This window comes from Oculina patagonica, chromosome 2 (genome assembly GCF_052425735.1).
Source record: "Oculina patagonica isolate OP01 chromosome 2, crgOcupat, whole genome shotgun sequence".
Taxonomy (NCBI): Eukaryota; Metazoa; Cnidaria; class Anthozoa; order Scleractinia; family Oculinidae; genus Oculina; species Oculina patagonica.
The window spans coordinates 2,968,010-2,980,779 of record NC_135759.1 but is presented as its reverse complement, the minus strand read 5'-3'; the positions used below and the strand labels follow the sequence as shown (position 1 = coordinate 2,980,779).

General features: G+C 39.8%; 1 protein-coding gene across 1 annotated transcript; it reads left to right on the top strand.

Moving 5' to 3' along the window:
• The first annotated feature begins 1,285 nt into the window (after window positions 1-1,285).
• LOC144642627 (guanine deaminase-like) lies at window positions 1,286-7,147 on the top strand. The gene is made up of 3 exons (XM_078501648.1): window positions 1,286-1,550; window positions 4,532-4,700; window positions 6,734-7,147. The coding sequence occupies exons 1-3, from the start codon at window positions 1,415-1,417 to the stop codon at window positions 6,951-6,953; spliced, it is 525 nt and encodes a 174-aa protein (XP_078357774.1). The 5' UTR covers window positions 1,286-1,414; the 3' UTR covers window positions 6,954-7,147.
• Window positions 7,148-12,770: the final 5,623 nt, after the last annotated feature.

Below are 12,770 nucleotides of genomic sequence, written 5' to 3'. Positions count from 1 at the left end.
AATTAAGGTCATGGAAATTAACGCTCCACTTAAAATAAAATCGCATTTTTGTTCTTTTCTGATTCTATGTTTTATCTTTTATTTCTCAGTGTAGTAGGTAATGCCATGTATTAGGAATACCTCAATAAATTGTTGCTGTTGTTGTTGTTAATTAACAGCGCGGAAGTTAACGTTAACAAAAATTAACGCGACTTAAATTAGCCTTATATACAACTTTTGACATCTGCGATAGCCTGCGTTGCAGACGAACAAAACCCCGGTATTATGGGTTCGTCTGCACGCAGGCTACATCTGCGAACGATTAAGCCTGTCCTTGTAGGGAAACAAGGACCTGATTCGATGACTGCTTTGGAAAATGACCCTAAGGCAATGCAGCCATAAAAGTTATTGATGCATGCCTTCAACTGCTTGGTGATAACATTGCTTTGCAAACCTAAAAAAAGGTAGAATCAATACAATTTCCTTTTTGGGAACAGTGGTGGCAGATGTCAAAAGTTGTATTTAAGGCTAGTTGTTGGGACTCTCAAGATTTCTACATCGGAAAAACAAAACGTAGACTGCATGACAGGAAAACGCAACATTTCAAAGCGATCACAAGTAAGAGTCACGCATCTGCTATTGCAGACCACGTTACGTCAACAGGTCATAATTTAAAATGGGACCACTTTGACATATTAGCAAGGGGACGGTCAGATTATCCATTGCAAGATAAAGGAGACTTTGCTGATTGGAGATTTAAAACCTGCCCTGAATGATAATATGGGCAGCGAAAAACTTTATCTTTACTAGTTTGCACATTTTGTTATGTGCAAATTGTTGTTTCTTTGTATTTTATTTTATAATTATTTTTTTTCATCATCTGTCAATCCATTGTTATATAAGAACACTTTACTTTCCAACTACACTATAAACATTCTGGTACCGTAAATTTAATGGGAGCCGTTTGTCAAATATTAGACAACAGCAATAAATACGGTGAAATTTTTTCAGCGAATCTTTCCGTTTATAAATCACAACTTGCCAGAATTTTCTTCCTCTCAAAATCCCGGAAAAGTGTGACCCCATTCTAGTCACCCCGATAAAAAATGCTTGAAAAGGCGACCCCATTATAGTCAGTCCAGTCGTGAAAATGCGACCCCATTCAGCGGCACATCCCCATTAGCCCATTTATAGGAAGTGCCCCCCTCCCCGGGATGGTGACCTGCTACGGTCTGCCTCCTGCAAAATGAAACTGTCACGTCACTCTTCTCCCACCCTCTAGAAAGCGTTACGTGACGCCAGCTGCGACCGCTGACAAGTAAGTTCTTGTACAGAATCACGTGAAGTTGCTCAACTGGGAAGGAAGCGAGGAAGCTTGCAAGACTCGCAAGAATCCCGACAAAGTAAATTGTTCGAGGTGCTCAGTTAGTTCATAATGTCCTCGTACACACCGACTAAGGAAGAAAAGGAACTATTCATGAGTCGAGCAATCGAACTCAGTAACGAAGGGCCATCCAAGGGACATGGCGGACCTTACGCAGCGGTGATTGTTAAAGATGGCAAAATAATAGGTAAGCAGGGTTTTGTTTAATGTGACATGAGATCATGCCCTCGAACGCCTGATTGCAGGTTAGGTTTTATGAGTCACTGAGTCAATGAGTCATGGGTCTAAGAGTCAAATTTTAAATTCGCTATTAGTTTAAAACATAAAAATTAACCGCAAGCAAACCAGATTGGATACAGCCGCAAGCCAACTGTTGTGGAACTAACCGTAAGCAAACAGTGACTAAAAGTGGGACGAGGACGTGAGGACACGTGAGGACTGGGAGGTGAGGACGCGTGGCCTTGGACATGGGGACGTGGGACTCGGGGACGTAGGACTTGGGACGTGGGACGCGAGGATGGGTACGTGGGGATGCGACATCAGGGACGCAGGGACGTGATAAACAAACAGAGTCAGTTTTTGCATTGAATGTGTAAAATACAATTTCTGGAAGTGTCGAAAAATAAAAATACCTGTGACAGTTGATTTTGGAGCTAAACGTCAACAATTCTGATCACGTGGCATTGCTTGTCAAACCGAAAAGGTGAACGCACATCATCACATTCCTGAGCGGCTGAGCGTTTCACCTGCTGAGCTGAACAGTGGTGTTTTCTGTCAACAGCAATGGGTGAAGGAAAGTCAATCAAAGAAAGCTTTGAAAGTAGTGTTATCGACTCCTTCATTTTAACGTAAATTAACACATGATGAAAAACATGTTCTAATTTAGTATTAAACGCTAATTTCGTGATTGATTATCAAAATTCAGAGTCTGAAGGAATGTCAGACAACGTTTTGCAAGAGCAATCATGAATTGAATTGGTTGTAAAATATAATAAGTTTTAATCCATGACCACAACTCTTTCTTTTTCGACACCTCCAGGAATATATTGTGCAGTTCCAGAAAATATTCATACCCATCCCAAGGAAGGTCATTGGAAATGCTGAGGAGGTGGGGGGCCGGGGAGGGGGGGGGGGGTGGTCTCAAAAGCCAAAAATTTTAAAGAAAAGTATGGGGCTTAACTGGAATTTCCAGAGGGGGTGGGGTGATTCAAACCAAAAAACCTTCCGTGGGAGGGGTATGGATATTTTTTGTAACAACACATTTGCTTTTTACACAATCAACGTAAAGACTGGTTCTGTTTGTTTATCACGTCCCTGTGTCCCCGATGTTGCATCCCCATGTCCCCATCCCCCCGTCCTCGAGTCCCAGGCCACACGTCCCCACGTCCCGCCGCGTCCCAAACACGCGTTCTCATGTCCAGTCCCAACGTCCCCATCCCACCTTTAGTCACAGCCTGGCAGGAGATTTGACAGCAATTGTCTGCCCTTGGTGGGGACTTTTGACCGTTTGGGTCCGGATAATCTGCAAGGCAACGAGCCATGCAAGCCAGAGAGCCATGCGAGTCATTTTGGTTAGCCTAAATAGCACATTGGTTAGCCTAAATAGCACTTCGGTTAGCCTAAATAGCCCTCTGGTTAGCCTACAGTTAGCTTAGGTAGCATGCGGTTAGCCTTTTATTGGGATTAGGGATTTCTGTCTCGCGTGGCTCGCGAGTCATGCGAGTCATGCGAGTCATGCGTGCCATTCAGGTTAGCCTAAATAATACATCGGTTAGCCTACATAGCACTCCGGTTAGCCTAAATAGTACTCTGGTTAGCCTACAGTTTGTTTAGGTAGCTTTCGGTTAGCCATTTATTGGGATTTGGAATTTCTGGCTTGCATGCCTCGCTGGCTCGCATATTATCCTATCTCGACCGTTTTAGTGGACCTAGCTTTCAACAGAGTTTTATTGAAGTTTAGTGACTTACCGTATTTATTCAATTAAGCGCCCTGGGCGCTTATTAAATTTTTGGACCTTGAGAGTGGGCGCTTATTCGAGGTGGGCGCTTATTCGAGGCTGGGCGCTTATTAAATTTTCACCATTTTCAGCAAGTAGTAACTACTTGCTGAAAATGGTGAAAATTTAAGTAAGTTTATTTTGTAACAAAACAATAAAAATAATAACAAAACGTGAAGATGTACCAAAGCATAATTTTAACAGTTCATTGGAAGTTTCTGTAAAATACTAAGAAAAAATCGGTCTTCGGGGAAGTCTCTTAGTAGTACTTAGTCAATTTTAACTCCTCTTCTGCACTTCACCTTTTTTGTGGGGTGGGGGTGGGCGCTTATTCGAGGCTGGGTGCTTATTAACTTTTTCTACCTTCAGGGTGGGCGCTTATTCGAGGTGGGCGCTTATTCGAGGTTGGGCGCTTAATCGAATAAATACGGTATTTGACCATCTACAAATGCCCTGCAGTGGGGCATTTGAACAGAAAATCTCAACTAAGTTCAATTGCCCCTCCTATGCCCGACATCCTGCCCCCATTCCCCCTGTGGCTTAACTAAGGTGCATAACATTGACCACTCCCAGAATAGGGGCTTTCAGAAAAAGATTTCTGCAGAGCACCATACATTAATTATGCATACAAATATTCCATAATTTTATAATCCTTCACACACGAACTGCAGTCAGGAACAAGAGTTACAAAATTGTATGCATAATTAATGTGTGGGGCTTTATGGAAATCTTGCCATTTTCATGGACAGTGGCAACAAACACTGAAACAAATATTGTTTGTAAAATACAAAAAAAAAACTTATAAATATAATCATGCTTCAAATCAGGCTTTTAGCCAGGTGGGAGTCCAGGAGTCCTATGGATGGCTACTTTTCAGAAAAAATTAATATGAATAACTGTATACACAGGTTTTTTTTTTTAGCAAATTTGTGTTTCTTTAGATTCCTTTTGCACTCATAACTGCAGAAAAACACCTTGCATGCTCCTCAGGCCCTCCTATGGGGACAAAGTCAGGCCTTATAAAAATTTTGAGCTCCCACGTTTTAAATCCTAGCTAAAAGCCTGCTTCAAATTCTTTTAGCAGTAACTTCTTTCATCTACCAATAATTAAAACATTCTTGTCCAGTACTGATTTGTGGAAGTCATTTTTCGAGCTGCATTTTTCTTTTAGGAGAAGGATACAATAGGGAAACCATAGACTGTGATCCAACTGGACATGGAGAAATGACTGCTATCAGAGACGCTTGTAAGAATATTAAATCCTGTGACCTGAGTGGCTGTGAGATCTATGCCAGCTGTGAACCTTGTTCCATGTGTACATCTGCTATCTGGCTTTGTAGGTGAGTAGCTCCATACTTGATAAATATATATATATATACATATATTTTTAAAATATCAGAAGATGGACTACTCAAATCTTGAGTGCATTGGATTTAATACAGCACTGTTTCATAGGCCATCGAAACGATGGCCCACTCCTCAGTTAAACCGTTTTGTTTCGATGGCCTACGAAACAGTGCTGTATTAAATCCAATGCACTCAAGATTTGAGTAGTCCGTCTTCTGATATTTTAATGCGCTCCTTCACTGCAAGTCGAGCACTTTCATGGCTTCGCCGGTGACCGTTTAATGGATTATTTATATATATTTTGTATTTATCATGTTATGATGATGATGATGATGATGATACTGGGATGATGATGCTTTTAAAAGATTATTATCATTCATTGACTTAAATGTCTGTCTGTCTGTCTGTCTGTCTCTATCTATCTGTCTATCTGTCTATCTGTCTGTCTGACTGACTGTCTTTTTGCGTGTCTGCCTGGCTACCTGTCTTTCCCTCTGTATGATTAAATTTTTAATGAAGTGAGTCTGAAATTGACCTAGCTGCACATTTTCAGCAAAATTACCAACACCCTCGCCCTACCTACTTTAGTTGTTTTGTAATAATTCATTTCAAAAGTGGCTAATAAATGACGACGACGACGCCGCCGTCGACAACGACGATCACGACGCAGGTGGGACTCTCCTATAAAAATGACTGGGGTGTTCATCAGAACATTTCAAAAACACCCCTAGAAGGTACAGAAACTAATTTTCACCCCTAAGAGGTAACAATTCTAAAATAACAAATAAGCTGACACTGGAAATTTGATTACTGGATGGCTGTTTTGAAGTAAAAAATTCAGAAGTAAAAGTTATTTGCATAACAAATACTGTTACTGTTTTTGTCATTTTTCAAATTTAATAACTTTTAAAGCCCATTAAAGGTAATACGACAACTCTTGCGGCAGTGGCCATTTTAGATTTTTTCCCCATACCAATCCACCAATTTTACCCCTTGAAAGGTACAACAACCCCCCCCCCCTCCCCCCATTATTTTTATGGATCCCCCCCCCCCCGGGATGATGGTAATTAAAAATATTTAGACAGGGTGACCACATCAGTTATTCAACTGTTATCATTGCAATGTGGGTCCTGTGTTATCAATTTCCTGTTTTGGCATCAATTAGTAATTAAATAAAATAATAATTAGTCACTAATTAGTCATTGATTCTTAACATACTAATTAAATTGGCATTGATGTCATTGATTAGTCATTGTTTTCATTCATTACTCATCAGCTTCATCTTGGAGCTGTCAGACATATCTTGGTGTTGAAAAACAGTACTATTGTGAGTTAGCTATGGTGCTGTGGGTTGTGTATTGTCTTTAAGTCCTTTGTTTTACTCAGGTGCGGATCCACACCGGTTTCCACCGTTTTACGGAAATCGGTCAGATTTTTCATACTAAATAATATATTTATTATTATTTAATATGGGCACTATCAGCCCATTGTACCCGTCCGAGAGAAATACCCGTACTCGTCCGTGAAAATCACAATTTTTTTGGTAGTCCCCCCCCCCCCCCTCAAAAAAAAAAAAATGGTCCGTCACTAAGTTTAAAACAGTGACTGACTTATTAAAATCCTCGCAATCTGATTGGCTAAGCAGGAACTTGCGTACCGACCCTAGGAGGGCGTTGACGGGTTTTCAACAGTGTGGCTGAGACAAAACCTTTAATAAATCAGTTTTATTGTTATTCAATGTTTAACGAATCAGCCATTGGGTTCTGCTAAAATAATTTTCTTGCTTGCTCTCGGTTTCTATCGTGATTGACACTTGACTTTAGGGCTTCGCCACTCGCCAATCTAATTGTTAACAAACAGCGATGACACATTCCATCATATTTACGGATTCGGAACAGACTACGGCAATTTTCTACTAACAAAGTGTAGACTCCGGAAAAGAATTTAGTAGACCTTTACTCGCCCATTTCCTTTCCTTTAGCACGTTTTCCCGAGCTATCTTAAACTCTCACCTTTTTTTTCGTAGGTTAGAGCGCGTTTACTATGGCAATCGTCTTGATGACACCAAGCACATTTTGGATCTGGCGCCTCTTGTCCAACATGTCGCCACTCCTATTGATCAGCGGCCTACCACAGTGGAGCAGATCAAGGGCAAGGAGGCTTGTGACGTCATTACAAAATGGGGCAATGATCCAAACCTGAATGAGTATTTGATATCCGCGCTACGCTCCGAACAGAAACAGTGAGGGTAAAAGGAAGTTGCAAATCAACTCCAAGTCGTAGTCTCCTTCCCAGCCCGTGATTTTTATCGTTACGCAACACAAGGGAAGCGTTACGTGACGTGGGTGATTACTTAAGTCATGATTGAGTAAAGATTGGAACTTGTAAGTTTTTGCAGTTTATGGAAACAAACATAAATAAAAGGACGCCTTTTTAATCATTTGTCTAAGACTTAAATTTGTTCTTACACAAAGATTTTAGCCGCAAAGTGATCGAGTACACCAAAATGCATGATTGGTTGGTCAACGACCGGATGGTGATCTTTTTTAAACACCAAGATCGTTAATTCTGAACGGGTTCCAAATGCATCCGGTTTGGTAATCGGACAGGAGAGGCTTTTCGTTCACGTAATCTACCATCCTTACCGGGTATCTGGTCCCGATCAGTTCGATTCTGGACTTGCAAAGTAGTAGGTCCAGTGTTGGAACCGGCGTTTGCCCCAGGGACTGTTGCTACTTTAGCCAACTGGTCTGCCCCCTGCCAGTTGGGATTTTTAACCATGTTATGTTTATTTATATTATATTTTTTAACATTGGCCCTGAAAAGCCCCCGGGGAGTGGTCAATAAAGTATATCATCATCATCATCATCATCATCATCATCATCATCATCATCATCATCATCATCGTCATCATCATCATCATCATTATTATTAAATTATTACTTTCTCACCCTACGATAGAATTTTCGAAGTGTCATGGATAGCGATTTCCAACAAACTTCGTTGGCCTCGGCAATAGTTTGAGCAAAGCCATGTTGCAGGAACCTGCTCAAGTGACGTGTAACAGAGACACAGCCGGTCTTAAAGGGGCAGTGTCACCAACATTTAGTGCTACTTGAAAATCCAATCAAGATGGTTTCCGCCCAACTTTCGAGCAATACAGGCAAAAAAAAGTTACCAAAAAGACCTCTTAGCATGGCAACAGTTTAAGTATAGCTAATAAAAACCTGCCAAAAATTTAGCACTCAAGCTGACCCCGCGAGAGAAAAATGGATTTGAAATTGTCAATACTTCAGTTAAAACGGACGTTTCACGTCAGTTCAAAACAAAATGGCGCGCGTTTTAAACATTTTTACGAGGTTTGACTTTAATTTTCTTGAGAATGCTTTAGAATTTAATTACGGGGTCACTAAGACAAATGAATTTCGATAAGATCTTTTAACTAGTATACAAAATGTTGCCGTGCTATGAGTAGATTTTTGGTACTTAATTTTCGCACTCATTGCTCAAACTTTCAGCGGAATCTGTCTTAAGGTGTTGGTATTAATTGGAAATCCACTAATAGTGGCCTGGCCTTGCTAAAATCTACTGTCATTAGCCATGAAATTTGTCAAACAGTCCTGTGGTTACAGACTGGTAAATAAAAGATCATAAAAGGCCTTAAACTTGAAAAAGTCGGGCCGACGTTTTCAAGTTTTCAAGTGTTAATTGAACGAAAAACCCCTGATAAAATTCATTGATTACGGTTTCACATATATATTGGAGAATAAATTTACGCCTTTCTTTTGTTGTTCAGGTTATTTTGTTGATCAGGGAGTGCACCCTCATGATTCTAGCATAAATTACACAAAAACTGAGATTTCTTGTTACACTGTCCCTTTAACGTGTACACGAACAAGATGAACAAATGTAGTTAGGACATCTTAAACCCGGGGGGGGGGGGTACTCCCTATAATGTCCTATACTGGGAGGCTCCGCCCGAAAAGGGGTACCTTTTCCTGGGTTCAGGTATATAAAAGGGTAGGGATTTCACGAGGTTAAGTATATGAAAGGGTATGGAAATCTGTCATTTGGCTATTTAAAAAGGCCTTTAATTAAAATATTTCGAGCAGACGCAATTTATGGCTGTATTATTTTAATTTATTAAGCGCTACATAAAAATGACAAGAAAACGTCCTATTTTAAGTCCGCGCCATGTCTCTTAGGTATATGAAAGGGGTACCTTTTTTCAGTTAAAGGTATACGAAAGGGGTACAATTTCTGTCAAAAATGGTATATAAAAGGGTAAGGGGTTAGAACTTGGAGCGGAGCCTCCCCGTATAAAACTTTTTTGAGTACGCCCCCCCCCCCCCCGGGGATCTTAAAGCATATGGACGTATCGCTGCAACATGTTCCCGTTACAAGTTTTGTTTTGAGAGTGTGTACATGCTGTGATTCTGTCGCTATCACATGTCGCTGCCACACGGTCCCTGCTAGTGGCAAGACTGCAGCAATTAACTTAAACCATGAGCTGTTTTCGTTTTCTTGTAATTTAACGGGGAGAGGATGATCCCAGACCTGCATGCAAACTTCTAATTATTACGTTTCGGGAAAGTGTATTTGCTACTGCATTGCTTCACCAAATCGTGTTTGTTGTCATATTTAATGTTTATTCTACCCTCTAAAGTACTCTTTTCACCGATAAAACTCACTTCTCGGTTGTCTTTTGACTGGTTCAAAGCGCCCGGCTGTATGTTTAAGAAAGGTGTTCAGTTATTGAATAAACGGCACGCAATGCATGCAAGAGCGATGACGTTTCACGGGGGGTCTGAAATAATTTTAAGGAAATTTGTAAACAAATTAACGTAAACAAAAGTAGCTGACAACTTGCGCGTGGAATGGCAGTTATCCAACTGCAGCTTACATTTTTTGGTATAAGAAGCCTGATTGTAAAAGTTAGCATTGTGAGGATCTGCTGGAATTCAAAGTAATGTGATACGGTAGTTATGAGCTGTTATGGATTTACAAAGATGCGAATAATACATTTTCTTCATAGATTTGCTCAATTGAACAACAGTAAAGTAATATACATATTTTTTAATTTTATATTTGCGTTATACTGTAGCGTGGCATCCGATTATCGATTAACAAACCTAAGGTCGAACGGTGTCTTGTTCACAACGGCCCTGTGTATTAAAAGAATTGAGAATTTTTTGTCTACATAATCTAATATCCCTAATCGAATATAATTAGTCTCTTTCGTTTATATTTTGTATTGTTCCTTTCTAACTGCATGGGAGTATTTTGCTTCTGTTTCTACGTGGCGATTTCTTGTTAAGAATGCCGGTCTCTAAGAATCAGACAATTTCTCGATTTCGTGGCAAGAGGATGGAACTTCGATTCCTTTCATACTTTTATGTTAGATGGGCTAGGGTATAACTTAAATCACTGTATAGTTCTTTCGATGGAATATCCTTTTATTTTATAGAAAAATGCAAATAACAAAAATCCGTTAAAATCGTCATTTGAGGCGCTAAATTATTCATAATTTTGCACGAGTTTGAGAGCCTCGCGTGCAAAAAAAAATCACTCTACCGTCTTTTAAACACTCAACCCATAGTTAGCAATCTCTAAACATCTACTGAAATGATTTTGGGAAATATTGCATTGTTCATTGTAGACAAATTCCCCAACAACGCCCCCTGACACAAATAAAACACAATTCGCTTTTTGGCACGGAGAGAAGTTTATTATTAGCACAAACAGTAAACAACAGCCAACGATATGCTTATAAACCTCTCTGCCACCCTATGACAGTAAATAAAATCACCCCGGGTGGGAGGGTGGGAAGAAGAAACGAAACTGTACTACACAAATTTCAGTCTGGTACGCTCGAAGTGAAAACTGACTCGAACTGAAAAACGAAACTCCTATCACCTGATACTAAGGGTGTGCGTTGCGCAATATACCATTTGCATTATGACGTAAAAGCGCAAAGACTTCTGGTAGTTGTAGTTAGGTTCGCGGGAAAACACCATTTCTGGCTTGTGATTGGCTAAGGGCAGCCAAGCGGGAAGGTGGACATCTATGACATTTATTTGAAGCTGAGTTGCTAAAGTTTACGCTCTTGTCGCTTCGAAATTTGCTTATACATTTATATTTCAGTTACCTGTCAAAAATATAGAAAACAGGATGATAGCTTTGGAATGAAACTTGACTGACAAATGTTGTTCGTGTTCAATTAAGTTTAATATGTACGTTGTGTGCGGAGTTGACTTGGTAGAATTTCATTCATCGCGGCCGACAACTTCTCTTCGTAAATAATTTTATCCTAAAATCACAGCTTCAAAAAATCGCGCAACGGAAACAGATTGCTTGAAAGGACGAGTCTAGGATATGATTAAATTTGTGTGGAATCAAGTGAAAGCAAGGCAAGCCATTGACTTTGTTCATCATCTATTTTCAGACGTTCAACAAACGATCGCTTCCATCGATCGCAGGTGAATTAATTCTTGACTGAAAAGCTTAGAAAATTTACCATATATCATGATTACTCGGCGGGACGGTCAGTTTAATTTATTTTTACAGTGAGACAGAGAAACGAGTCAAATAATTTTCCTCGTTCAATCGAGCTTCAACTCGTCGATTTGGAGTTGTGGTTTCAATACGAGCGAGGGCCGTGTGAGCAAATATAATTTTATTTACATAATTTTGTTGATGAGCGATTACTTGTGAGACTCGAAAGGTGAGCTTCAAAGATTTTTACGAGTGCAGACATCATCATGTACTGTACTCCCCAATGTTTAGAAAGGGTAAAATATTGCGTCTTCGTATACTATTTGAAAATACCTGGCAAGCAAAAGCTTAAGGAATTTAATTAAATAACAGCGCGACTGAGACTGGACTGAAGGAAACACTCGTTGAAACTTCACTACAAAACGCAACCCAGAAAATATACAATTTCTTTCATACCTTTTTTCATTTTAACAGACTTGGTTTTATACTGAGAACTTGCTTTTTGCCTTTTAAATGACGCCTTAGGGACGCCTTTTTCGGTGAGAGTAATTTTCTTTACCTTCATCACGATTTTCTTAGCGAAGCGGGCTTGATGACAATTCAAAATTTCCCGCGAACTTAACTACAACTACCAGAAGTCTTTGCGCTTCTACGTCATAATGCAAATGGTCTATTAATCCCTTTGAACACGTGCTTGTCCAAAGGGGGTAAAATAATTTTATTTGGAAGGCATACAATTCACTGCCGTAAAAGTACTTGGTAAATATAATTAATTTTCACCATGTGCGAAACCTTCAAATCGTTTAAGCTTCTGGTGGTTGAATATTAGAAGAATGGTGTATGAATCCCTGTAAAAATTTCTCCGGGCAAATGATTAAAAGCGACGTGGGATCTTTTCGAATTCGGTTAAATATGCAAATATTTGACCTTCCGCGGTCAACTTTGAAGTTACGAGTCAGAAATAATTTTTGTTCCGTGCACAAGTCCTAACCCATTTTAATAAGACCAAATTAAGCATATGGAAAAAAAAATGTAATTTTCTAACCTTTATCTGCTGTAAAAGGTAGGTTCGAAGGCCATTTTAGCATGATCACGGCTCTTATCATTCGTCGCATCTGAGCTTCGTTTTAAGTCGGCACCAAGCCAACTGTCAACGTGCAACATACTCAGTGGTCTAAAACCAACGAATCTTTCATCAACTTTCGGCGCATATCGTCACTAGTGCATCTTCTTCGACGGCTTCGTCATTTGTTAAGTATTGTTTGGTTTATAGTCCACAAATATAATACATCTGATCGCTGCTAAAATGACGCAATAATGTTGACGCTTATCTTTGCAGTGCACGAAGTCACGTATCCGTTTGTTCGTCACGCAAGTCATGGGGATGTAGCAGGTGGCGGGGGGAGGGAAGGTGGATTAGGGCGTGATTTGTCGTGAAAAGCTCGACTGAACGATCCTTTATTATACACTAGACTTAACGAATTCCTAGGTAAAATGAACAATACTCTTTGCTACAGTTATAATAAAATACGTAAAAAAAATTCGGTATAACAAAACTTCGATTCGTA

Coding starts and splice junctions, on each gene's coding strand:
- LOC144642627 (XM_078501648.1), top strand. CDS start 1,415: ATGTCCTCGTACACACCGACTAAGGAAGAAAAGGAACTATTCATGAGT. Junction 1,551..4,531: donor TAAAGATGGCAAAATAATAG/GTAAGCAGGGTT, acceptor TTTTTCTTTTAG/GAGAAGGATACAATAGGGAA. Junction 4,701..6,733: donor TCTGCTATCTGGCTTTGTAG/GTGAGTAGCTCC, acceptor TTTTTTTCGTAG/GTTAGAGCGCGTTTACTATG.